Source organism: Astatotilapia calliptera, chromosome 18 (assembly GCF_964374335.1).
Source record: "Astatotilapia calliptera chromosome 18, fAstCal68.1, whole genome shotgun sequence".
NCBI lineage: Eukaryota > Metazoa > Chordata > Actinopteri > Cichliformes > Cichlidae > Astatotilapia > Astatotilapia calliptera.
In genome coordinates, this window is record NC_137439.1 from 28,980,129 (window position 1) to 29,007,583 (window position 27,455).

A 27,455-nucleotide genomic window follows, 5' to 3' on the forward strand; every position below is an offset into this window, starting at 1 on the left:
TATTTTAGTAATGAATTTTATTAATAGGCACCTGCTGAGACACTCAGGGACACCTTACATAGAATCAAATATCAAAATCACAGTATTGATAAAAATAACAGCTGGTAAAAACCATAGAGTTAACAGCATGATTCAAATCAAAGAGAGTAGGCAGACTTAAGGTTGGCTTTAAAGACAGGGAGAGAATGCTGCAAGCATGGTATATTTGTTTTACTGTCTGAAGCATTTAATAGCAACAGTAGCAGAAATATGTGCACTTATTCTTCAGTTATTTTATTTCCCATACTCGTAAATGTCACACATTTTGACATGGGTGCGGACAGAACTTCTCGTGACCCTTATTTTATCCAGTCAGTTGCTCCAGGAGTAATTAAAACTACTGGATTTGGAGCGCTGCCATCTTCTACACAGAAATTGACAAATGGATAAATTTTTCCTGTGAAGCGCTGACCTACAAAAGAATACATATGAGTTCTGGACCCTGAATCATAAAACGAGATGGTTCCCTTTTTGTAATCTAGCAGGATACCCAGGGTAACTGGTTGTATCTCAGTAGGAATGGGAACCGTTCTCCTCTGCTCTATAGCTCTGTACTGACCCTGTTTGTCCAGGACTATAGTCCAGTAATCATTGTTTGGACTGAAGGGTATTGATCCCTTTCTTCGAGAAGATTCACTGGTCATCCCAAGGTGGTAACAGGTCTTTCCAGCTACTGAAACCTCCCAGTAATGCTTGCCAGATGAGAAGCCAGTGGCACCTAGGGCCCCCAGAATCACATCAAACCGTCTTGGATTGTTGGGGACGTCTTGTATAAAATCTGCAGTGGACATCTCGGTTTCATCATCAGATAAAACTATTCTTGGGTGCGCTGTGTCTGGATCGAAGGTCATCTTTGCTGTTAAAAGAAACACCATCTGAAATCAGCATGCAGTGAAACAACCCTGATAACACAGATGGCATAATTTAACCTTAATGTGAAAAATGTAAGGGTGTGCTTTAAAGTTATATAGACGTTTTCACACAACAGGCTGTTGTATGCAGCGTGAGTAGTCGTGTATTTTTTTTCATGGCATCTGTGCAGCTTTATTAGCTTTAAACAAAAGTGCAAAGAAAAAGAAAAAAGAAACAAACTTTCGTGTGTGACTCACAGGTATGGATGGTCTTTTCTTCTATATCACCTAGTTCCCTTTGAAGCCCTGAGGGCAGAGTAAGAAGAGAATGTCTGTCAGAGGATTTTGTGTCATAACAGTTTACTCTTTGTATGTTTCTGGGCTAAACTAGAAGTTCTACAATTTCCTGAGGTTTGTTTTTCTCAGCTTGCAGGTCTAACAAGAAGATTAAATTATCCAATTAAGAATCTCACATTCACTACTACCCACTTTCCCATATTATACTGAATCTGCTCATTCTGTGGCTTGAACATACTGTCAATATTATTCTGCAGTTTGTTATTCTCCCTGTTCTGTCTTTGTAACTCCTGCTCCAACTGGTTGAGCTTGGCATCCTTCTGATGTAGCTCCTGCAGCTGGCGGTCTGCATCATCATGGCACTGCTGCAAATCTCTTCGCAAGTCTGTTTGATGAAATACATACTTCAGAACCTCAAGGAGTGCATCTGTACAATATATCCACACAATAATAATGTGGTCACATTGGGAATCTTACCTTCACACTCCTCTGGCGGTTGAGAGCAGCACATCTTCAGCTCTGTGACTTCCTGCTTTAGGTCTGACAGAGGGAGAGAGATTAAACATGAACCAGCTAAATGAGAGTCACATTTGGATAGTTTTGGATGTTTTGAGAAATGCATTTATTTGTCCTTGTTTAATTTTAGATGAAAAGATGTCAGAAAGTAAAGTCTATTTATTAAGCACTTTTCATAGACAGACAGTCGCAACATGCTCCAAAGAAAGTACACTCTCTGTCAGTTCCAAGGTTTGATGTTTCCAGACATAAAGAAAATCTGGTTCTTATCATACCAGACAGAAATTAAGTAAATACAACCTCAGATGGACAAAAAGTAGTTCAAAAACAAGAAGCAGTGTGTGGAAAATGAACTACACCATTAGTGAACTACACCACTCTTTCAATGATGAGGATGTAACATCCTGGACAGGGAGGAACGGTGATTTGAGCGTGGAGTCAAGGAGGCCATTTAAGTGAAAAGGGAAAATCATCTCTGAATCGAGAAGGGGGCCTAAGGGTACATCTTTTGCCATCTTACAATGCTGTGATTGCAGCCATTCCCCAACTCTCTGTGAATGGGACTCATGGCCATTGGTCAGTGGTCTTTGATCAGTGGTGGTTGATCAATGGTCATGAGAATTTGCATAATTAAGATTAAGGAACTGACCTCCCAGCCCATTGTTCCTCAGTGGGCTGGTTTCAGTCATTATGCAAATGTACTGTTTATAAGATTGGGGAGACCTGCAGTCAGCTGAGACTGAAGAAGTCACTTGGATGAGTGACGAAACGTTTCTCCCACTAAAAAAAAAACAAACAAAAAACGCCACATCCAGATGAACAGAATCAACTTTGGGAGAACTACACCCTTATTGCTTCCATAGGAATTAGGAGGGTAAGTGGCAGGGTTGAAAGGCCATTTCCAAAAAAAAAAAAAAAAGTCCCTAATTCTACAGTGAGAGAATCGCGAAAGTGGAAAATATTCAAGACAGTGGCTAGGATATTGCAGCAAATTTATCATGCTATACTCAGAGAAACTGGGGCAAAAAGTGCTACATCTGAGACTCTATAAGCCTCAGTTCACATGTTAAATGTTAAAGTTCATGACAGTAAAACTAGAAAAAGACCGAAAAAGTTGTTTGGAGAAGACTCAAGTGAGAGAGTTTTATTGTGAAATACGGGACAGCCTGATAATCTGTCTAAGGGCCGAGAACAGAGTATCGTTACTGCCGAGCGTAGTAAGAGTTATCAAGGTTAACGTTCATTCACCAGCTATAAAAGCCCCTATTTGTTTACTGCAGCCACAGGACCCGGGCACCTCACAGTCACTGAGTCACTCATAAATGCATCTGTTTTTCCATACAGTGCTTCTGCCTTTTGGTTTAGGTTTTGTTAGGTAAACAATGGCGGTGTAATATATCATGTTTTGCAGTTCATCTGTGCTTGTATTTAAGACCCAATACTTTCTTTTTACACTGACTGATTGTATTGCCACTAGCTAGTTAGCTTAACATAAAGACTGCAAAAAAAGGGAAAACAGCTTGCCCGCCTCTATTTCTGCTCAGCAATTTGTCTAATCCATACATGACAAACATCGAGTTAGAAAATAGTCGAGTACATAACAAGTAGAGAAAGCCAGGTTAGCTGTTGCCCATAATTTTCAGTTCCTGTTAGCTAAATGAATGCATTATACTATAAGAGTTAAACAGATGTTTAAATCCAACCCTGATACATGTTTGCGACAAAATATCAAATTAATTTTGTGACTACCTGCAATATAAAATACAAACCTTTGTTTGCAGCTTCAAGTTTTTTATTCTTTGTTTCTTGTGTTTTTAGTTTCTTCTCCACGTCTGACAAAGAAAGTAAAAAAGTACTTTTAAACAGGATTTAAGATCAAGCAGAAATGTGTTGCAGGTCTTCAAAATATTAATGAGATTGACTCTACATGCACTAAATTGTTAAATGACTGACCTTTGATTTTGTCAGATGTCTGCGTTTCAGCCTCTTTCAGTTTCGCCCTCAGATCAGCAATCTCCATCACTAGTGGAAATACAAAAAACTGGAATATTATATCGTACTAAAAGGACATGAACAGCATGACACCAAAAAGCAAATTCAACAATATTCATACCATATTTAAAATTCTCTGCATCTATATGCTCAAGTTGACTTTCAGTGTCATCCAACTGCCTCTCTTTCAACTTTAGTCTCCTTTGAAGGTCTGAAAATGCGTCGAGATTAATAAACACAACCATTAGCTTAATATACAGGTTACTTCATGCAAAATATAGATTTCAAAGTTTGTTCTGTACCTGCAAGGCTCTTAGTATGAGCCTCTTTGAGGGCTGCTATGTTATTTTCCAGTGGTTTAATTTGCTCGTGAAGCTCCATAATCTGAGCAGCTAAAACAAAACACAAACATTATGGACTCTGATGCTGTTTGATATTTCATCCTTGTTGCTGACTGAACCAGAGCAAAATACTTACACAGATTAGCAATATTTATATCTTTTCTATCCAGCAGGTCTGTCTTTTGTTGTATCTCATTCCTGATGGCCTCCAGTTGATCTTCCAGATCTACAAAAACAGGCAAAAGTGATGTTTTATGTCCTTAAAATATCTGTAGTATTACTATGATCACATCTGAGGAAAGCCCACTGCATCCCACCTTTAATTTGTGCTTCTTGTGTCTCATTCTTCCTGTTTTGTTGCTTCTTCAGTCTTGCTATTTCATCTTGCTGATTCAAGATCTGAAATGCTATTAAAAAAGAAAATCATCTTCATGCATGATCAGTGCATCCAGGTAAGGAAATCCCCGAAAAATTAAGTCTGTTCATCCGGACGTAGCGTTTTCAGTGGGAGAAATGTTCCGTCACTTGAAAACACTCACTGAAAGCACTACATTCAGATAAACAGACTTTTTGTGATAAACATACATGTGCATACATATTAAAGACAAAGAAGAAGAGAGCGAGGGAAGTATTTTATTCTGACTGTTACTCACTCAGCTTAATATTTTCATTCTGTTCATCTTTAATTCCCTCTATCAAAGAATTGAGCTCTTCTTGACGTGCTGGAGAAAAGATGAGGAATGACTTTTTTTTTCCCACCGAATGCATGTATTTTATTTTTTAAGAAGTCATTGCTTTACACTATGTGCAGGTAAGATATGTCACTCACCTTTAATCTTCTCGTCATCTGTATTATTTTCAGCCACAGTGACCAGTTTCTCGATTTCTGTTTGTAGTGCAATAATCTGCAGAACTGAAAGAAGGTTGGAACACTGATAAGTATTTGTACCTCAGTTAGTAATCTGGATTCTTTCAGCAGGTTGTTTGTACTCACGTCGTTGTGGTTGAGTGCTTCTCTCTTTCAGCTCTTTTGTTAGTTTGTCCAGCTCCTTGTTCTTTTCATCTATGGCTTTTTGGAGCTCTGCAGATCAGACAAAACTTTGTTATGAGTAAATGTAAATATTTATTTAGCTAATATTAAAGCTGTACAACAACCCTTTAATGTACACCATGTGAATACTGGACCCCAGTAGCGCTGCTTACTTGACTTGACAATGAAACACACTCACCATCAACCTTGGATTTGGACACAGAGTTGTTCATTTGTGCTTTCAGTTGCTCCACTTGCTGAGTTAATGTAGAAATTTGTAGAGCTGAAAGAATCAGTCAGAATAAACATCAGCGTTCACTGTTCTCATCTAAGACACATGAAAATGTGCACAACATCTGCGAATAGTAAAACATTGAGAATGTGGAGAAAGAAATCATGGCAATATATTTTTTTTGACATATTAAGATATATTCAGATATTTTAATATTCAGATAGTATGATGTCATCATATCACATAGCAACCACCCAGTAAAGGGCTAAAAAGTTCCTTTTCTTATCAATTATGCTCCTATAAAAACATAAATGTATTTTTATTGCACAACATTAACATCTACTTTAAATTCAAAAAGTCTGATTGACACCATCCTATTGCAAAAACCTAGCAAGTGGCTAAAAATGACATTTTTTGCCTTTATGCACCTACATGCACCTCCTTTTATTTGGATATTATCTTATTATGAGGCAGCTAGTTTTATTTATATTCACAAAGTTGAATTACACATGCCTACCAACCACCTAGGACCTTGTGAGATTACCCCAACCCCCAATGTGATTAAGTATATCAATCAGCCAGCTGCACAAATAGGCCAAACACTACAGTGGCACTACTGTAGCGTGGGCATGCCATGTAGTAGTAATTATAATAAATAATGCAGTACATTTGCAGCTCTTGCTTGACCATGAGTGACTCAGGCGTTCCCCTAATAACTACAAAATTGCATCATCATGAATTAAACCTTTTTTGTTGAAGGTGATAAAAAGTTAAGTAAAATATGATTTACAGCTTCTAAAATCTTCACTTTTAAATCAATATCATAGGGAAAAAAATGAATATATTATGATGAATTTGACAGCTTAGAAAGTTTTTTATTCAGAGATTCAACACTCACCAAGTGAAGTAACAGAGCTCGATTTGGACTGCAGCTCCTTGATTTTGTCATTCAGGTTTTGCTGCAGATCTGCACAGAGACATTTATTATGGGTGCTGATCACAGACAACAGTTTTCTGTATTTAGCAAGAACAGCAAGTCAAAGATTACACTCACCTGTAATTTTCTGCTTATCATCTGAACATCTTTCTGTCTCGTTCAGTTTTTCCTGCAAGTCTAAGAGAAAGGTTACATTACTAAGCAATAGTCTAGGCATTATTTTTTGATACAGGTCAGCATGAAAGCTCATATTGTTATATTTTGTTGGCTTTCAGTGGGTTTTGACTATGAGTTTGTAAAACTATTAATTCCAGGTTTCTCCAATAATTCAGTTCAGTTCACTTTTATTTATACAGTGCCAAATCACAACAACAGTTGCCTCAAGGCGCTGTGCTTTGGTGACAGAGGGAAGGAAAAACTCCCTTTTAACAGGAACAAATCTCTGGCAGAACCAGGGAGGGGCAGCAATCTGCGGAGACCGGCCGAAACTTGCAAGCATCTTAAAATCAACTTAATCCTTCTTGTTGCAGAAACTTAAACATGCCACGGATGAACTTACCGAGGATCACTTCCTGATCACGAGAATGCTCCAACTCTTTAACCTTCAGTTGTTTTCTGAGATCTAACAAAATGTTAAGTTAGCTTCAGGTGAAGAAGGTATCAGAGGTGATACTTGCTTTTAGAGATCAAAAGAAAAATACTTACTAGAAATTGTAGCAGCACTTTCTTTATCCTCAGCTGTCTTAACTTTTTCAAGGTTTTCAAGTTGGCTTTGCAGATCAGTGATGTTCAAAACTGAGGAACAGAGGAAGAAAGAATCAAAGCAGAACTTTTTTCCTTCATCATTTCTGCAGACACTGCAGTCTTTCTTGACTTACTCAGGTTGGCATTTTCCTGGTTCTTCTGTTTCAGCTCATTGACATGTTTCTCCAGCTCTCCCTTCTTGGCTGCAAGCTCATTTGTGATCTCTGAGGTCATTTTAAAGAAGTTAAAACAGGTTTATTGGTCAGACACGAGAGATCATCGTACACGTTTTGTACTGTGAATTACAAAAGCTACCAAGTTTCTTTATCTCTCACACTTATTTTGTTTTTTCTACAAGGATGGGGAAAACTAAAACTCTCACTTGCCCCACATCTGACTCCTCTGTGCTTCTGCCTGCTCACTTGTATTTGTCACACTCTTATCACTAGAGGAAAAGCACAATGGGAGATACTTACCAGTTAGCTTACTGGTTTGTAGAGTCTCGCGGTTTGACAGCAGATTCTGCAGGTGCTTCACCTGACTCTGCAGATTCAGGATTTTCAGTGCTAAAGCACAAAGAAGCAAAAAGAGTAGTTTGCTATAAGACATGCTGTGAGAGAATTACTTCATGAGAGGGAAAAAGGCAAAAAGAAAGAAAATTCAACTTGTCAGTGAACCTTTGTGCTCACAGTTACTTCATACTCACTCAGTTTGGTGTTATCTCGATCACTGCTGCCTATTTGAGCCATGAGTGTGTCTATTCTGTTTTGTAGCGCTGCAAAAAACAGTGAATTGTATTAATAACATTTAGTCATCTACTATGACTTTGTGTCACCCTCAATCAGCACCTTAAACCTTAAAGTACCTTTTATCTGGTCACCAGCTGTCCCATTCACATCCTTGTTCTGCAGGTCCCATATCTCATTCTGGAGCTCAATGATTTGTAAAACTGAAACAAACAAACATCTGATGAATGACAGGTAAGGTTTGGTTGTGAAATGTTCCTTTTTGACAAAGTTTATAGTTAGGGCTGGATCAAATGACTCTGAGCAGTTACACTGCAACATGCTGAAGCTGCTAGTGTTTCATCTTCACTAACCCGAATCACCTTTTTGCTCTCTGTGCTTATATCCCACTTTGCATTTAATGATTAGTTATTGTTCTGTCTCCCTCTCCTTATCCTCATCCGGTAATGGCAGATGATTTCCCCTCTGCCTGATTCAGCCAGGGGTTTCTTCCTGTTAAAAGGAAGTTTTTCCTTTCCACCATCACCAAGTGCTGTTTTCTGATTGTTCATATACTGTGCTTAGACAGTATTTTGAGACAGATGCGACAGGTGAGCAAATTCTTTATGAAACCATTAAAAAGTATCCCAGTTTTTCAACTGTGATGCTTCTTAAGACACAGCAGTTAACATGTCCAAACCAAGGGACTACATGTATTTTCAGTCAGGATGGGTAAATAATGGCATCGTGTGGGAGCTGAAGAACAATAAATTTATTTTTAAAGCAAAGGTAAGTGCTATATAGCTAGCTTAAACAAAGTACCATGCGTAAATCTTATGTTTTGTTGACCTGGACATTTACAGTGTAGAGCCAGAAAAGTTCTAGTAGTATTAATATGTCATATTATTGTCATAATATAACATTAAAGTTAACAAAGTAGTTTTCCAGTGTCAGGTAAATCATTCCTCTTAAATGACTGCCAATGACAGTCCGGATTTCAGTGGAGAAGCAGGGATTTGTGTGATTTGGACTGTGAGGTGTGGTTAGGAGAGGTGTGCTCACGTTTTGCTGCATTTTGGCTAAGTTAAATTTGAAGATAATCAAAGGATGGCTGGAGGGCAAAGGGCCACTGTACTGTTTTGTCCACCAGGTGGGCATGTCCCAGTAGCTCTGACATCACATGGAAACTATGGTTTGGACCAAATGTTGTCAATTGCCCCCAGAGGCTTAGTGTTGCAATAATAGGCAGCGGGTTGTCAGACTGTTTAAACAGTGTTGATCACAGAGTACAGCAGTGCACTCACCCACTCTCGGGTTGGCAAGCAATTCCTCCATTTCTGCAGTCTTAGTAATCAGTTCATCTTGCTTCTTCTCCAGTTGCATCTGCAGCTCTGTGGGGAATCAGAGAGAAACAGATATATGACTTGAGGTCATATTTGTTTCACATTTTTCCTCCAGGAAGTGTGCTGACTATGACAGCTGATACTCACGTGAGATGATTTCTGGATCTTTTGAGTTTGAGATCTGCTCCTTCAAAGCCCTCACTTCAGCCTTCATGTCGATCACATTCAGGACTAACAGAGACAAACGTGAGCAGATATGACGGCACAGATTAGTTCTGAAATATAATGTGAGGATGTGAGCAAAAAAAAAAAAAAGAGAGACTTTAACTGCACCGCACTCACGCAGAGCAGTTTTGAAGTCTTTCGTTTTGTTCAGTTCTGCAATCTTATCTTCAACTTCAGTCTTCAGCTCTGATTAAAAAAAGAAAAAAAGAAAAAACAGTCATATCAAAAACTCAGGCTCAGAAACTTTCAGGTTGAAGTCAGATTTACAACTTACGGTTTCGTTGTTGCTCGAGTCCAGAGCATTCTTGAGTTTTTAATTGCAGTTTTTTCTCCAACTCTGAATCAAAAGAAACAAACAACTAAAATTGGATCTCTGCACAAAACTCTTTAATATGATGGATATATTCAGAAAAAAACCCCTGATTTGTGTCTTTGTCTTTTTAAAAAAAGAGATCTGGAGGACTTACTCAAAACAAATTAAAAGGACTGAAAGCGCCTTTTCCATTAGTCTCTACTGGGATGGGCTCGCCATGACTGCAGGTAATTAAGCTAATGGAAAACTCTGAAAACCGTGGCAAGTTGATCCGAGTAGATACCGGTACTATAAGGGGCTAAAGATTATGTTGTAAATTTTTATCTCAAGATATAAAATGCTATATAATGTGAATGTTAGCTTACCATAAAGATTGGAAAGAAGGGGAAACAGCTAGCCTCCCTAAAGCTAACTACATGATTCCTAAAGACAAATTAACATGTTTTACTTTATTTGTTTAATCTACAGCAAAAGCCTTGCAAAGGAATTACATGTCACACTTATTCTGCTCATGTTCAACAATTACTGTAATCCATATGTGCCAAACAGAGTTGGAAAATAGAAGTAAGCAGATAAATCCAGGCGAGCTGTTGCTCATTAAGAGGATGTGTATTGTTAGCTTAGCCACTGAAGCTAATTTAAGGAAGTCAGACTTGAATTTTGAAATGAAATTATACCAAACTTTTTTTTAGAGAATTTGGCTATATTCCATTCAACACAGTGCAAATAGCTTGTAACTGAAAAACTAAAATGTACAAAAATGGTCCCAGGGCCTCAGAAGGGTTTTAATTGTAGTCTGTGTGCTAAGCTAAGCTAATGAGCTGTTGCATTATACTATAAGAGTTAAATAATAATAATGGATTGGATTTATATAGCGCTTTTCAAGTCACCCAAAGCGCTTTACAATGCCACTATTCATTCACTCTCACATTCACACACTGGTGGAGGCAGCTACAGTTGTAGCCACAGCTGCCCTGGGGCAGACTGACAGAAGCGAGGCTGCCATATCGTGCCATCTGCCACTCTGGCCAACACTAGTAGGCGGTAGGGTAAAGTGTCTTGCCCAAGGACACAACGACCAGGACAGAGAACCCGGAGATCGAACCGGCGACCTTCCGGTTACAGATACGCTTCCCACGGTCGCCCAACAAAAATAAAATACAAACCTTTGTTTGCAGCTTCAAGTTTTTTATTCTCAGCTTCTTGTGTTTTTAGTTTCTTCTCCACGTCTGACAAAGAAAGTAAAAAAGTACTTTTAAACAGGATTTAAGATCAAGCAGAAATGTGTTGCAGGTCTTCAAAATATTTATGAGACTGACTCTACATGCACTAAATTGTTAAATGACTGCAAAAATCTCAAACCTTTGATTTTTTTGTCAGATGTCTGCGTCACCGCCTTTTTCAGTTTCACCCTCAGATCAGCAATCTCCATCACTAGTGGAAATACAAAAAACTGGAATATTATATCGTACTAAAAGGACATGAACAGCATGACACCAAAAAGCAAATTCAACAATATTCATACCATATTTAAAATTCTCTGCATCTATATGCTCAAGTTGACTTTCAGTGTCATCCAGCTGCCTCTCTTTCAACTTTAGTCTCCTTTGAAGGTCTGAAAGTGAGTTGAGATTAATAAACACAACCATTAGCTTAATATACAGGTTACTTCATGCAATATACATTTCAAAGTTTCTTCTGTACCTGCAAGGCTCTCAGTATGAGCCTCTTTGAGGGCTGCTATGTTATCTTCCAGTTCTTTAATTTGCACTTCAAGCTCCATAATCTGAGCAGCTAAAACAAAACACAAACGTTATGGACTCGGATGCTGTTTGATATTTCACTCCTTGTTGCTGACTGAACCAGAACTCATGACTGAACTCATACCACTTCTTGTGTTTCTCTGATTTCTCATGGCCTCCAGTTGATCTTCCAGATCTACAAAAATAGGCAAAAGTGATGTTTTATGTCCTTAAATATTTGTAGTATTACTATGATCGCATTTGAGGAGAGCCCACCTTTAATTTTTGCTTCTTGTGCCTGATTCTTCTTTTCTTCTTCCTTCTTCAGTCTTGCTATTTCAGCTTGCTGATTCAAGATCTGAAATGCTACAAAAAAGGTTTATGCATATATAACAAGAAGAGAGTGAGGGAAGTATTTTACTCTGACTGTTACTCACTCAGCTTAATGTTTTCACCCTGTTCATCTTTAACTCCATCAATCAAATAAGTGAGCTTTCCTTGAAGTACTGGGAAAAAAAGATGATTTTTTCAAGAAGAAAAAACAAAACAGAAATGATCCTATTTTTGCTTTACACTTGTTACTTTACGCAGGTAAGATATGTCACTCACCTTTAATCTTCTCCTCATCTCTATCATTTTCCGCCACAGTGTCCAGTTTCTCGATTTCTGTTTGCAGTGCAATAATCTGCAGAACTGAAAGAAGGTTGGAACACTTATAAGTATTTGTACTTGAGTAAGTAATCTGGATTCTTTCAGCAGGTTGTTTGTACTCACGTCTACGTGGTTGAGTGCTTCTCTCTTTCAGCTCTTTTGTTAGTTTGTCCAGCTCCTCGTTCTTTTCATCTATGGCTTTTTGGAGCTCTGCAGATCAGACAAAACTTTGTTTGGGGGGGATTTATGCGTAAATGTAAATATTTATTTAGCTAATATTAAAGCTGTACAACAACCCTTTAATGTACACCATGTGAATACTGGACCCCAGTAGCGCTGCTTACTTGACTTGACAATGAAACACACTCACCATCAACCTTGGATTTGGACACAGAGTTGTTCATTTGTGCTTTCAGTTGCTCCACTTGCTGAGTTAATGTAGAAATTTGTAGAGCTGAAAGAATCAGTCAGAATAAACATCAGCGTTCACTGTTCTCATCTAAGACACATGAAAATGTGCACAACATCTGTGCATGTGCCCAATGTAAGTTGTGTTTTTAGCAAAGGCTCTGATTTTAACAACTATGATCCATATAAGAAATTTTGTGAATACCAGCTAGGACACTTTCTATTTGGACAGGCTGAGCATGGGGCAAATTAGCTGGATCACCTGCTGAGGCATGTGTGTGTCCAGAGGTGGCCTATCAGCTGTCTAAACACCTATTAAAAGGAAGCTAGCTGGATACTGGAGGAGAGAGGCCCCAGATATAAGGAGGAACGCGCGAAGGCCAGGAGAAAAAGAGGGACCCGCTGGTTGATCGTGGGGGTGCGGTGCCTCATCTGGAGACGGACCAGTCAGCATGACATGGCAACCCAGTCCCGACAGCAGGAACGGCGACAGTAGGAGACAACGTGTGTGATTAGTAGCAGGGGAGAGGTATACCTCTGCCTACATTTGTGAGTAGTGTCTCCACTGTCATTCACTGGGTGCAGCCGTGTTGGCAGAGGGTTGCCATGGCTATAAGCCAAGGCCGCTTCCGGGACGATGGTTCTAGCACCTATTTGTTTATTTACAGGGCGATGACGCAAGTGGAGCCGCGGTGGTATCGAGCGACGGACGCCAGTGTGTGATGGGCCCAGTGAGAGGACGAGAGGGGGATAGACCCATATGGAAAAGATATGTATAAATCTTATAAAGTTTGCATCTGTCTTGTGTGAAACTTGTATGAAAAGCATACAAGAGTAAAAACAGATGTAAGATCCCTTGAAAAATTATATAAATGAAACTTGTATGTTTTGGATACTTACTAAAACAATATATGAAAGTGGCCACTTTCATGAGTAAATCTTATAAGCCTTATATGATTCACTATATGAAGTAGGCCACATCTTATGCAAGTCTTTTATAAGTTTTTACTATTTCTTTTCCATATGGGGAGGCTCCTCCCCGTCAGCCTGGGACGAGGCTGGCGTGGACCCCCCTCCGCAAAGGGAATTTCTGTCCAGCTCATGAACACCTAACAAACATTCATCCTGGACTGTGGACAGTTACATCAGGGAACCGAATGGGATTTTAGTGCATGCAGAGAATTATATTTTTAGCAGTTTTTGAAGTGGGTTTTTTTTTTATTCCTGGGGGATTTTAGTATATTAATAACATTTTATTGTATACTTTTTTCTTATTAGTATTTGGGTTGTTTTATTCCTACTGTCCGTCTCGGGAATAAACTGTTTCTGATCAGGCCTGCTTCATCATTGTGCCCGGGGTTTCTGATTCGCTCCCCCCCCCTGTATTTAAAAGAACCATCCTCTTTAGTATGACATTCTTGCTCACCGGCTTTAGTGTCTACATTACATCTCTCTCAGGTTGGCTTCACCACAAACTCATTAACTGTGAGGAAGTATAATAAAACACTGAGAGTGTGATGAAACAAGTCAGGGAGACAGTTTATATTAGTGACACATTATTAAAACCTTTTTTTTTTAATATATTAAAATGCTCTGTCTGTCTGTGTGTTTGTTTCTTTGACTGCAAACTAGACCATCTGGAACTAAGCATTAAAAATTAGCATACAAATACATCTCAAGCTCCTGAAGGTTCTAACTTATCAGATATTTTGGCCTCATCATATTGCCAATCAACCACCTAGCAAAGGACTTATGTGTCCCTTTCTTTGCAATTATGCACCTGTAAGACCACATAAAAGCATTTTTATTACACAACATTAAAATCTGCAAACAACCCTGCAATGGGCTAAAATGACCTGTTTTTAGGTTTTATGCAGCTTTAACACCTTGTGAAAACATCCTTATTTCCATTCCAGAATAATAGCATGTCTCTATAATAATTGCACAAATGCCGTCATATCAATCATTAACATCTATATATGTTTTTAAAGAAAACATTCAAATTATTTGGATTTCCATATGTATTATATTTCTTCCATTTCCCACCCCAATATCACGTTTTCCATTTGCATTTGTTTCACCTGCCTCTTTCTGTGTATGTCACCCGTACGTCACTCAGAGGTCATGAAAATTTGTTCAAGTCACCACTACACGAGGAATGAATAATTAGAAATAAAATCCTTAAAAATCAGCATGAGCAGACAATGGTAATGCTGAAGACATTTGACCATGAGGACTGCAGGAACCATAGCACCATTACTGCTAAATATTATGAAAAACTACATTTTTAGTTTAAAATGTTTTGTGGCTGTTGTTAATCATTCCTGCTGTAGTGTACATTGTATATTACAATTTGGATCTTACATTTTTTTGACCAAAGATATCAATACATTTGCTATACTCCTTAAGTCTCTCTTTTAAAGCTACAGTTTTCACGTGTACGTTTTTGTGATAGTCAGGGGCCATGCCAATATTACAGCAGTCCACGTAAATGTCAAACCCAAGCTTTACAGGTCAGGTTTTGTTTGTTTTTAAAACTGAACGTACTATGTACACCGAATAATCATCCAACTCATCATCTCAAAACAATGTAAGAGCTTACTTTTTTACTTAATAATTTAGGGCAACTTATTCATTGACTATGTTGTCTCCAAAGAATACAAATATCATTTTTAATGGTATATTATGTTTATATTTTTTTTGCTCTTTGTAAGAATTTTTTAGAAACCAAATATGACTATATAGTCACATAACAAAAATGTTAAGAATGATGAGAAACTAACCACACATCTCTGTGCCATACATGAGCAAAGCAAAAAGCACGTTAGCATTATTTAGCCACAGAGCTGAATTAGGCATGCCTGCCAACCACCAAGCATTAAAAGAGAAAACTTTGCTCAATATGATTATATCTGTTGGCCAAGTGCACAAACATGGCAAACATTAATATAGCACTATCATTGTGTACTATTAGGCATGCACCACTAATGATGATACACAATGCAGTAAATATCTTGGTGTTATTCTTATGGTCTTTCAGGGTTTTTAATCAGTAAATATACCTACATGTATCATGATGTATTATTTATTATTGTCCTGTAATGTATCAAGTGTTGCAACACTGTGAGCTTCTTAACGGCTTCTAATATCTTCCCTTTTAAAATAATTTCACCGAGATCAGAAATAAATTGGTTAAATATGATCAACTGGATGGTGGAAGATGGAGCATATTAATACAGTACAGCTAACAGATTCAACACTCACCAAGTGAAGTAACAGAGCTCGATTTGGACTGCAGCTCCTTGATTTTGTCATTCAGGTTTTGCTGCAGATCTGCACAGAGACATTTATTATGGGTGCTGATCACAGACAACAGTTTTCTATATTGAGAAAGAACAGCAAGTCAAAGATTACACTCACCTGTAATTGTCTGCTCATAATCTGAACAGCTTTCTGTCTCGTTCAGTTTTTCCTGCAAGTCTAAGAGAAAGGTTACATTACTAAGCAATAGTCTAGGCATTATTTTTTGATACAGGTCAGCATGAAAGCTCATATTGTTATATTTTGTTGGCTTTCAGTGGGTTTTGACTATGAGTTTGTAAAACTATTAATTCCAGGTTTCTCCAATAATTCAGTTCAGTTCACTTTTATTTATACAGTGCCAAATCACAACAACAGTTGCCTCAAGGCGCTGTGCTTTGGTGACAGAGGGAAGGAAAAACTCCCTTTTAACAGGAACAAATCTCTGGCAGAACCAGGGAGGGGCAGCAATCTGCGGAGACCGGCCGAAACTTGCAAGCATCTTAAAATCAACTTAATCCTTCTTGTTGCAGAAACTTAAACATGCCACGGATGAACTTACCGAGGATCACTTCCTGATCACGAGAATGCTCCAACTCTTTAACCTTCAGTTGTTTTCTGAGATCTAACAAAATGTAAAGTTAGCTTCAGGTGAAGAAGGTATCAGAGGTGATACTTGCTTTTAGAGATCAAAAGAAAAATACTTACTAGAAATTGTAGCAGCACTTTCTTTATCCTCAGCTGTCTTAACTTTTTCAAGGTTTTCAAGTTGGCTTTGCAGATCAGTGATGTTCAAAACTGAGGAACAGAGGAAGAAAGAATCAAAGCAGAACTTTTTTCCTTCATCATTTCTGCAGACACTGCAGTCTTTCTTGACTTACTCAGGTTGGCATTTTCCTGGTTCTTCTGTTTCAGCTCATTGACATGTTTCTCCAGCTCTCCCTTCTTGGCTGCAAGCTCATTTGTGATCTCTGAGGTCATTTTAAAGAAGTTAAAACAGGTTTATTGGTCAGACACGAGAGATCATCGTACACGTTTTGTACTGTGAATTACAAAAGCTACCAAGTTTCTTTATCTCTCACACTTATTTTGTTTTTTCTACAAGGATGGGGAAAACTAAAACTCTCACTTGCCCCACATCTGACTCCTCTGTGCTTCTGCCTGCTCACTTGTATTTGTCACACTCTTATCACTAGAGGAAAAGCACAATGGGAGATACTTACCAGTTAGCTCACTGGTTTGTTGAGATTCGCGGTTTGACAGCAGATTCTGCAGGTGCTTCACCTGACTCTGCAGATTCAGGATTTTCAGTGCTAAAGCACAAAGAAGCAAAAAGAGTAGTTTGCTATAAGACATGCTGTGAGAGAATTACTTCATGAGAGGGAAAAAGGTAAAAAGAAAGAAAATTCAACTTGTCAGTGAACCTTTGTGCTCACAGTTACTTCATACTCACTCAGTTTGGTGTTATCTCGATCACTGCTGCCTATTTGAGCCATGAGTGTGTCTATTCTGTTTTGTAGCGCTGCAAAAAACAGTGAATTGTATTAATAACATTTAGTCATCTACTATGACTTTGTGTCACCCTCAATCAGCACCTTAAACCTTAAAGTACCTTTTATCTGGTCACCAGCTGTCCCATTCACATCCTTGTTCTGCAGGTCCCATATCTCATTCTGGAGCTCAATGATTTGTAAAACTGAAACAAACAAACATCTGATGAATGACAGGTAAGGTTTGGTTGTGTCATTTAGAGGGATATTTTAAATGGAAATGTGTGTCAGTGCAACTAAATTGCAAAAACATGACAGAAACACATTCTTTTCCCAGTATGATGGTGATTTTACAAATCTTAGCTTCTTCTAAAATTATGCAAAGTTACACCCATCAAGATCATTTGTTCTTTAACACCATGCAGACATTAAGCTAACTGATTTATAGGCCTTTTCCAAGTAGAGAAGGTCCCCATGTGAAAAGTATCCACTGCACAGAACGCACAGAGCAGGAAATCCTGGCCCCCAAATGTTGTCAATTGCCCCCAGAGGCTTAGTATTGCAATAATAGGCAGCGGGTTGTCAGACTGTTTAAACAGTGTTGATCACAGAGTACAGCAGTGCACTCACCCACTCTCGGGTTGGCAAGCAATTCCTCCATTTCTGCAGTCTTAGTAATCAGTTCATCTTGCTTCTTCTCCAGTTGCATCTGCAGCTCTGTGGGGAATCAGAGAGAAACAGATATATGACTTGAGGTCATATTTGTTTCACATTTTTCCTCCAGGAAGTGTGCTGACTATGACAGCTGATACTCACGTGAGATGATTTCTGGATCTTTTGAGTTTGAGATCTGCTCCTTCAAAGCCCTCACTTCAGCCTTCGTGTTGATCACATTCAGGACTAACAGAGACAAACGTGAGCAGATATGACGGCACAGATTAGTTCTGAAATATAATGTGAGGATGTGAGCAAAAAAAAAAAAAGGAGAGACTTTAACTGCACCGCACTCACGCAGAGCAGTTTTGAAGTCTTTTGTCTTGTTCAGTTCTGCAATCTTATCTTCAACTTCAGTCTTCAGCTCTGACAAAAAATAAATCAGTCACATCAAAACTCAGTCTCAGACACTCTGAGGTCAAAGTCAGATTCGCAACTTACGGTTTCGTTGTTGCTCGAGTCCAGAGCACTCATGTGTCTTTAACAGCAGTTGCCTCTCCAACTCTGCTCAGTGAAAAAGGAAATCCAAGTTAACAAAAACTGTCTCTGACACAAACTGTTAGTTATGGATCTATTCAGAAAAACAAAATCAACTCACCTGCGAATTTATCCTTCATAAGAGCATATTCCCTGTTTTTGTTTTGAAGAAACATCTGAAGGACTTTAAAAGAAAAGAAATGGACTGAAACACTATGGTGCAAATTAGCAACATGAACATCCTGCAGCAAACAGCTTTCGATCTCAGGCATGTGGCATGAATGTTGTTCCGTTCGCTCTATGAAAGCCCATTTTGCTTGAAGTGATACAGTGATTGTAGGACATACTTACGAGTTAATGTTAAAGAGGATTCTGCGTTATCGTCACGATTTTCTCTTTCAATTCTTTTGAGATGTTTGTAGAATTCAGCGATAACCAGAACTACAGAAAATACAAAAGTCAGGGTGTACAGAATTATGTTTTAGGCTACTTCACAACAATCAAGATTGATCCAAGTGTTTTTCTGGACTTACTTAATCTGGCATTAGCTGGATTCTTGTTATTCAGCTCATTGATATATTTCTGTAGCTCGGCTCTCTTCAGTGTAAGCTTATCTGTTAGAGTGTTCCTTATGATCACCATGCTTGGAGCTGAAAGTGACACACATGTCAAGTTGCTACAGTAACATTATGACACTCTATGCTAACATGAGGTCTTGGGTGAGATACTTACAGTTTGAATTGTAGGTTTGTGACAGCAGCGTCTCCAGGTGCTCCAGCTGACTTTGCAGACTGATGATTTTCAGAACTGAAAAAAAGGTTAAAAAAAATGTAGCTGACTGCAAAAGATACGACTGCAGAGAGTTTTAGAGTTTCTCACAAGACTCACTCAGTTTTGTGTTTTCACCGGCTCTGTTGTTGATTTCATCGATGAAGCCGTCAAGTCTGTCCTGTAAGTCTGAGGAAAAGGAAAGTATGTATTTAGATTATATTTTGCAGGTTCTATCTTGACTTTAAACAACACTAACCCTCTTCTCGATCGCTTGTGGTTCCATTGGTGGCTTTGTTCCGAAGGGTCCATAACTCATGTTGCAGTTCAAGGATCTTTAAAACTAAAGCAAAGCAACGTGCAGTCTTTAAGTTAGAAAATGAATCTTACTGCAACAATGTCTACCAATTTTTTGCTTTTTGTAAGCAACTCAGAATCTCATTGGTTCCCTTCTTTCCCTGTGCCACTCCAACAAGTCTCTACTTTACACTCTTTTGAACTAATGATTGATAAAACATAAACCCCCAAAACATCCAGCATATCAAGCAAAGCCTCTCACAACATTATTCTTTCACTCTGCTGTTAATTCATTTTCTTTAATCTTGGTTTTTGCAGGTTTACATGTGACCTGAGTTAGATTTAACCATAAAAGCCATGATATGTGACAGTCCAGGTCTCATCTGTATTCAGTTTGTGTTTGACTAGCTTGTGATTTAATAGCACGACAGCTGAAAGCACAAGGACCTAGCAGGGCGACTATTGGTGGATTTGTCTAAAACAAGGATCAGAAAGTCGTCGTGCATTTCAGCCGTTTATTAGCAGCTTCACATTAAATGATTATACTTTACAATCCTTAACTCTGCTGGCCACTAGAAAGGAAGCAGTTTAAGGTTCTTCCACACTAGTTTTCCCTTTAAAACTGGATGTTATGTCCCTTTTTAATATGCACTTTATGTACATAACTGTGAATGTCAGTTTGAGTTTAGCTTAAAAACAATGGTTAGCGTTCAAACAATAATTCTGGTTCACATAAAGTAAAGTCAAGAAACTCACTTGCTCCTGGGCTAGAAGTCAGACGTTCTATGTCTGCAATTCCTGAGCTCAGTTCTTCTTGTTTTCTCTCCAGTTGTTTCCGTAGCTCTGTTGGACAGAAATAGGGGTTATTAAGAGATGTTAAAAATATCAGAGAAATTCCCAGTTTTCCCAAGGAAAATGTAAAGATGTAATTTAATTGTCTCAAGCGCAAAACTGTTTAAAAATTGCTTTAAAAAAAATCCACTTAATTAATAGAATAAAAACAAAGGTATGGTATATATCTGTGGCCTCTGTCCCTCACCGGAGGTCAAGTCTTTGTCTTCTGAGAGAGAGATCTGATCCTTCAAAGCCTTGAGTTCATCATGCAGGCTCATCAGCTTTACAACTGGAGCAGAAAGCAACAGAAACATCACTACACAGATTACAAATTCAACACAACGAGATTACAAGCCGAGCGAGAGACACCGCTGGACACTGCGTACGGCAACGTGACTCACTGAGAGCTGGTTGGAAGTCCTCGGTTCTCTTCAGTTCAGCAATCTTGCGGTCAAAGTCGATCTTCACCTCTAACAGAAACGAGACACATGCTTTAAAATCAAGCAGGAATAATCAGAGGTTGTAGCTGAAAGCCATTTTAAAAACTTACGCTCATATCTTTTCACAAATTTGGAATCTAATTCAGTCTTCAGTCGCAGTTTCCTCTGCAGCTCTTTTGTATAAAAGGATAAAATCAGGTACTTGAAGCTCTTATCAGACAGTTTTCAAAATTTCTAAAAAAACAAAACAAAAAACAAACTACACACCGAGCACTCACCTCTTATTTTGGCCTGAGCTTCGATGTATTCTTTTTCTGTAACTCCACGCACAGCTGCAGATTTAAAGTATCATAATGTAAGATCGCAATCTTAATGTCAAGGATTAAGAAAGTATTCTCTGCTCAGAAAACAAATGATGTTAAATGTTTTTCTGAATTTAACACTAAAGTTAGTGCAGGTGGACTTACTGGTGCGCTGGCCTGTCAGGTGCTGCTTTTTCATTTCTTCTATTAGGCTGATGACTTGCACGACTGTTCAAAGACAAAGAAAACACCATTGTCTTGAGTGTTGGGCCTTAGCAGCACATTTATACGTGGTGAGGTTGGTGAGGTGATCATTCCGCCTCTCCTTTATACTTACTCTGCTGTGCCTTAACATACTCCACTGCTTCCAGTTGCCTCTGTAAAACGTCATGCCTTTGCTTCTCTCTGTCCAACAAAACGCGGAACCCTGGGATGAATAAACAGCTATTAATGTTTCTACTGCAATTAGCAGATCATTTGGTAGTTCCAAATAAGACAAGTACATATGTGACTTGACTTCGTAGTGTAAAGTTTCAAAGATTTGTGCTGCCATTTACCTTGAATTTGGGAATCAGTGATGTTTTTGGCGTTTCTCATCAGCTGGTCAAAATGTAGCACCTCGGCCTGCACTCTCATAATTTGCAAGGCTGTTGAAAGAATCAAGAGGGTGTCGAGTTGATGGCGCAATAACTACACAAAGGACGTGCTCGACGCTGAATGTTCACTTACTTAGTTCCTTGTTGTTCTCGTCATCTTTCAGCTGTATAATCAGCTTTCTGAGGAGAGCAGTCTTTTGCATCCATTGCTTCCTGGCATCTGAATTTAAAAAAATTAAATAAATAAAGTAAAAAAAAGAATAAACGTGTGCTGCTCCACAAAGGAGAGACGGGATCTACAACTCACCAGCGGCGAAGGTTTTGGATTTCTCAATAGCATCGATGATCATCCTCTTCAACTCTGCAATCTTCGTGCGCACATAAATCAGCTCCAGCACTGGACAGCCAGCAGAGAACGAAGTGTTGGGAAATGTTGAAAGACAAGCCTTTAACGTTATTACTCACACAAGAAATGCAGGCCTGTTTAGAAAGATTCACTTACAATTAGCAGAGTAGCCACCTCCTTTTTCTTGCAGCAGAACAATCTTCCTGTTGAGCTGTTCTTTCACTGAGCAGCAGAAGAAAATGGTCAGGATACAGAAATATAATAACATAATAAAATGAAAGAAGATGACCTTTTCTCCCAGTTTAGCATTATATTAATCTGAAATCTAAATAATTATTAAATATTTCATAACACCTATTGTAAATTCCTTAAGATTCTTTTTTTTTTACGGAATATGCAGCCATGCATTAGATCAATTTCAGCAACCATCACTTCTTTGCTCCATTTTGTCCTGAGCAACCAAAAAGTTACCAAAAAACTAAATGGATTTCATATAACAGGGTGTTATGCAACCTTCACGCAGAAACCGACTGTGACCAAGAAAGAAGGAAGTGGGAGACCACAGTGCACAGCTATGCATATTTAGGAGTTAAAATGGTACCACAGGAAAAAAGCCACACTTGAGCTGTGGCTTCAAAAATGAACCGACTCCCAGAGATTGCCACATTGATGACACTTCTGCTGCATCTTTTTTTCCAAAGAGGTAGCCATCAGCTCCAGATCAATATGTTTGAATTACTACAGATACCAGACACAACCCTTTATCTCAACTTGGAGCTAGTACTAGAAATACTCTACGTTGTAACCCCATAATGCGAGGTTTATATCCTCTCCTGGATCTTTTGCGTGGGGGTAAATGTATTAGCCACTAACCACAGTGCCACTCGCTACAGTAGCTACATTACAGCATTAAAAAGCATAGTTTCAGGTGCTGCTTTAGTTTAGTGTAGTTGACTGGGTGACCACTTGCTACAAGGCCAAATAAAGTTGCTTACCTTCAACTCTGTACCCAAGGCCTCTTGTTGTCTAACAAATGTTAGCCTGAACCTTCCTGCTGTTATACTGCAATGGGCCTAGCTTCACTCATGTTTTTTTTTTAAATTCTTTGTGTTTATACACTACTTTGCATTTAATGACGAGTTATTATTAATCTATGGACCCATCTCCAACCAGTCACGGCAGACGGCTGCCCCTTCCTGAGCCTGGTTCTATTAAAAGGGAGTTTTTTCTTCCCACTATCGCCAAGTGCTTGCTCATAAGGGGTTATTTGATTGTTGGGGTTTTCTCGCTATTATTGTACTGGAATATGCTCTTTGTTATTTACAACATGTCTGATGTTATATGAAGACAAACACTTTTTCATGAATAACTGACATTTAAAGGGTAAGAACATTTACGTTTTAATTGCAATTTATTTAGACAAAATACTAAGCTGTTGTTAGCAGCACTAATAGAAAATGTGAAATGAAGTTTAAAAAATTAGCCACCAAGGAATGGTATAGTTACTGAACAATGTGTCAATTTTTCTGCCTGAACTGTGGACAAGCAATTTTCACATAATAAGCAAAAGTTTTTTTAGTTAAATCAAAGAGCCCGCAGTTTACCCAGAGTCATGCCAATTGAACTCCCAGAGTTTGGTTTTCCCCCTCTTGTTTCTGCCTCTTGTAAATCCCAGAGCTGATTCTGCAGGGAGATTATCTGAAGTACTAAAAGAAGAGAAAAAAAGAAAGAAAGCAATGAGCCATTTCCTTCTGCTTATATATGCATTCGCACAACACCAGCGCCTTCGGTTGACCTTCCGTTCCTCAAATGTGGTTCAAAAATACACTTACTGAGAGTTGCATTTGAAAGGCTTTCTTCAGCTTCCTGTATCTGATCTTTGAGTTCAGCCGTCGTCTTGTCCAGTTCTTTCTGCAGCTCTGCAGGAAACCAGTTTAGAAATGAAACATCTTCATTCAGTTTCTGTGGCTCCAACCAGAAGAATAGCGCTCAAGTGGAGGCAAATTCAAACATTTCTCAGTACTGCAAGATAAGCACATCATGCTAACGATAAAATAGCTCACCTGCGATTTCGTCTGCAGTTCTGTTAGAATTAGTAGCAAGCTTGATCTTCTCCTGCAAAGTGCTCACCTCCCCGGTGAGTGTCATTATTTTAAAAACTGAAAGAAAGAAAACACTTTTACATAAAAGCTGAACTGTGCAGCGTCATATGATTAAAATTTAATTAATTATGATTAAATCGTGACCTGTGCGAGAGATTTTACTGTATTTCCAAAAAACTTACGGAGAAGTGTGTCACCATCAAGCTTCTCCAGCACCTGCTTCATTTTGAGCTGCAGATTGGGTTGGTACGCTGTCAGGAAATCACACATGCATTTTAACTTTTGCTGATATAAATTGTTTCCAACTGTTACATATGTGCAAGGAAAGGCTTACTGCCAGATGTAGACGATGCTGTTGACATGCATGCAGCAAGTTCCACTTTCAGCTGTATGACCTCTGTCCTCAGCCCAAAGGCCTCGTCACCTGTAAGAAAGTGTACAGGTTGCAACAAACCAAAGCAAAAGTAGGCCTACTTAAACTCTTCGCTGGATGTATGCTCACCGAGTTGGTTGTAACGGTGATTCGCCTGCTGAAGTTTCCTTTGTAACACCTCCAAAGTTTCTTTCACACCTGATAAGGAAATGTTAGGGTGACACGAATGAGGACCCACACACACAGCTTTCACCTTAATTGTTCGGTACTTTTCACCAACACTGTCCCAGCTTTGCAGCTGCCACCCACACACAACACCCCACCATCTTTTATAGGGGAGACATGATCAGATGATGGAGCTCAGGTGTGTGTCAGCCTCCCCTGACACCGTAACCTGAACCCACTGCTCCACCCCTCCCCTGCAGCTGAGCCACAAACCCCACCCTGCCACTGTTAGCAATGCCACATATTAAAGCAGCAAGATAAACAGTCTCACTGCTCACCCACTGTTTGAAACTAAGTATTTCAGCTCCTCCCCTCCTGTCTCTTTAAGACTAATTTCTTCTGACTGGCTGCGCTTTGCAAACAGAAGATTTGAACAGAAGGTAAGTAGCGCATGTCTGCTCACAGCCAGAGCTCCACCTGAGAAGGCCAAATGTGGGCAACTGGCTAAAACAGAGGGCTTAGAGCAGTCTGAAGTTTTTGGCTCATTTGAAATAACTTCTCTATAAGCTGACCTCTTTTTTTTTTCTTACTTTGACCATGTTTAATGTATTAAATATGTATGTATTGATTGATTGAATCAAACACAAATTTTTTATGTAAATTTAAGAAGTTCATCCAATATCCTTAAAAGTTGCAGAGGTAATATAACAACAACAACAATAATAATAATAATAATAATAATAATAATAATAATAATAATAATAATAATAATAATAATAATAATAATAATAATAATAATAATAATAATAAGCAGACATCTGCCAAGGCAGCTCACTTTCTGTGCAGTATTTACTCTTAAGGGAAATTGTATTGTATTTTATATATATTTAATTTCTTTGTACTTTTTAAATGTACTTTAAGAAGTTAGTAGCGCAGTAAAAACAAGAGCAACGTGCAGCCTTTTGTTATTCGCCCTGCTGAAACCCATTTTAATATACTCAACATGATTCTGTTTATAATTAGTTTTACACAATTATATATTATATATAGTTACTTATAATTATTTTTTTATGTGGCTATAGCATGTGTGCAACATTAATTTCAGTAAAATTTGTTTAAATATTTAGTAAATAAATATCAAGTGGAAAAGAGCTTTTGCACACGAGTTGATTTTGTTTTCAAAAAAGTATTCGGGAACATTGTACTTGTATTCAAATGGTTATAAACTGTTAAAAATCCCCATACTGGGGTGGCTGTAGCTCAGGTGGCAGAGCAGGTCAGCCACTAACCAGAAGGTCGGTGGTTCGATCCCAGGCTGCCTCCTGGCTGCATGCCAAATATCCTTGGGCAAGATACTAACCCCATGTTTGCCTACTGGTGGTGGTCAGAGGGCCCCGTGGCGCCAGTGTCCGGCAGCCTCGCCTCTGTCAGTGCGCCCCAGGGTGGCTGTGGCTACAATGTAGCTTGCCGTCACCAGTGCGTGAATGTGTGTGTGAATGACTGAATGTAGTGTAAAGCGCTTTGGGGTCCTTAGGGACTGAGTAAAGCGCTATACAAATGCAGGCCATTTACCATACTGTATATCATTTCCTACACGCCTATAGAAAGTAGTAAGAAACCTAGTTTTAAAGAGCTCTATATAGGAATATTATCAAGTCAATCTATTGACCTTAAAGTTGGGGTTAGAGGTCAAATGTGACAGGAGGTAAACATTTAAATGTAAGATTTTAGATTTAGTTTTTCAAATCTTTATTTATCTGACTAATAATGTAGAGACAACACTAAGACACTCGCTCAGCTAAATACTGGCATCACATTTTGAATCTGTGCAATGCACGCTCAATAATCCAGTTATTAAATCCCAGAAACTTGGTTCTGTTCATGTGGATGCAGCATATTCAGTGGGAAACATTTTTTACATCACTTATCCGAGTGATTTGGACGTCGCTTGGATGAGTGAATAAAACATTCCAGATTAGCAGAAGCAGCTTACTGGGAACATGTTTTTGGATTGTAGTGTATTGTTAAATAAAATAGATGTAAAAAAATAAATAAATAAAAATCACTTACCGGTGCAAGTTTTGATGACAATTGACTGTAATAAAACATTTGATCTTAGATCAGATGAAGATAATATAACAAGTTTCTTATATCTATCGTAAGTAAGTAAGTAAGTAAAACTTTATTTATATAGCACCTTTCTAGATAAAAGATCACAAAGTGCTTCACACAAGGTTAACAAAGCATAAAACAAAACAGACGACAGTTAACAAACAGCAATTCTAAAAAGATGTGTTTTTAGTTGTTTTTTGAAAGAAGCTACTGAGCACAGAGATCTTATGCTCAGTGGGAGATACAGATATACTAAAACTTTTATTGATCACAATATTTATAGAGATAAATCACATGATGTAATAACTATTTAATAATTACTACTTACCGTCACATTTACAGGGCTGTTTTGAAAGTCAGTGGATAGCTAAGGTAAATGCACAAGAAGAAATGTATCATTAGTAGTAGCAGCCAAACTTCTGCTCATCTCTAAACATTTGCTAAGTCACATTTTCTGGGACTTACAAGGATCCTGGAAAGGATTGCGTCCAAGTCGGGATTCCCAGTTCTGACCAACCTGTTGTGGCCTGAAATAAACGAGAAAACATAAATATTTACTTTTTTGTTGTTGTTACAGGTATTTGTTTAATTCAACCCCTATTAACTGACAATAAAAAGGACGATATTATTTCCCCCTACCAGCTCTGGGATCAGAAGTGCAGAGTACACAGGTGAAGAGGAGCGGAATCCAAATGAATTGAGAACCACCAGCCATGGTTTTTCCTTCCAAAACCTTCCTCTGCTGTCAGCAGC

The 27,455-nt window shown here is 38.5% G+C and overlaps 1 protein-coding gene across 1 annotated transcript; it reads right to left on the reverse strand.

Annotated features, from left to right (window-relative positions):
- On the reverse strand, window positions 1-27,455 carry LOC113010840 (uncharacterized). The gene is made up of 75 exons (XM_080292436.1): window positions 27,342-27,455; window positions 27,168-27,229; window positions 27,031-27,069; window positions 26,661-26,685; window positions 24,555-24,623; window positions 24,387-24,476; window positions 24,235-24,303; window positions 24,014-24,109; window positions 23,783-23,869; window positions 23,555-23,656; window positions 22,107-22,172; window positions 21,912-22,001; window positions 21,738-21,824; window positions 21,566-21,655; window positions 21,346-21,435; window positions 21,174-21,236; window positions 20,985-21,038; window positions 20,817-20,879; window positions 20,668-20,736; window positions 20,472-20,555; window positions 20,189-20,275; window positions 19,395-19,478; window positions 19,256-19,324; window positions 19,100-19,174; window positions 18,901-19,017; window positions 18,719-18,808; window positions 18,489-18,551; window positions 18,332-18,394; window positions 18,188-18,256; window positions 17,993-18,076; window positions 17,807-17,893; window positions 17,299-17,382; window positions 17,140-17,208; window positions 16,910-16,999; window positions 16,568-16,657; window positions 16,395-16,484; window positions 16,249-16,311; window positions 15,807-15,866; window positions 15,651-15,719; window positions 12,349-12,432; window positions 12,102-12,188; window positions 11,937-12,020; window positions 11,765-11,833; window positions 11,604-11,693; window positions 11,473-11,523; window positions 11,290-11,379; window positions 11,111-11,200; window positions 10,948-11,019; window positions 10,752-10,814; window positions 9,547-9,609; window positions 9,390-9,458; window positions 9,195-9,278; window positions 9,009-9,095; window positions 7,845-7,928; window positions 7,686-7,754; window positions 7,456-7,545; window positions 7,114-7,203; window positions 6,941-7,030; window positions 6,795-6,857; window positions 6,353-6,412; window positions 6,197-6,265; window positions 5,266-5,349; window positions 5,031-5,117; window positions 4,866-4,949; window positions 4,690-4,758; window positions 4,354-4,443; window positions 4,173-4,262; window positions 3,998-4,087; window positions 3,817-3,906; window positions 3,657-3,725; window positions 3,473-3,535; window positions 1,665-1,727; window positions 1,426-1,572; window positions 1,149-1,196; window positions 1-895 (listed from the first exon to the last, which is right to left on the reverse strand). Exons 1-75 carry the CDS (start codon window positions 27,415-27,417, stop codon window positions 339-341), a joined length of 6,303 nt encoding a protein of 2,100 aa, XP_080148562.1. The 5' UTR covers window positions 27,418-27,455; the 3' UTR covers window positions 1-338.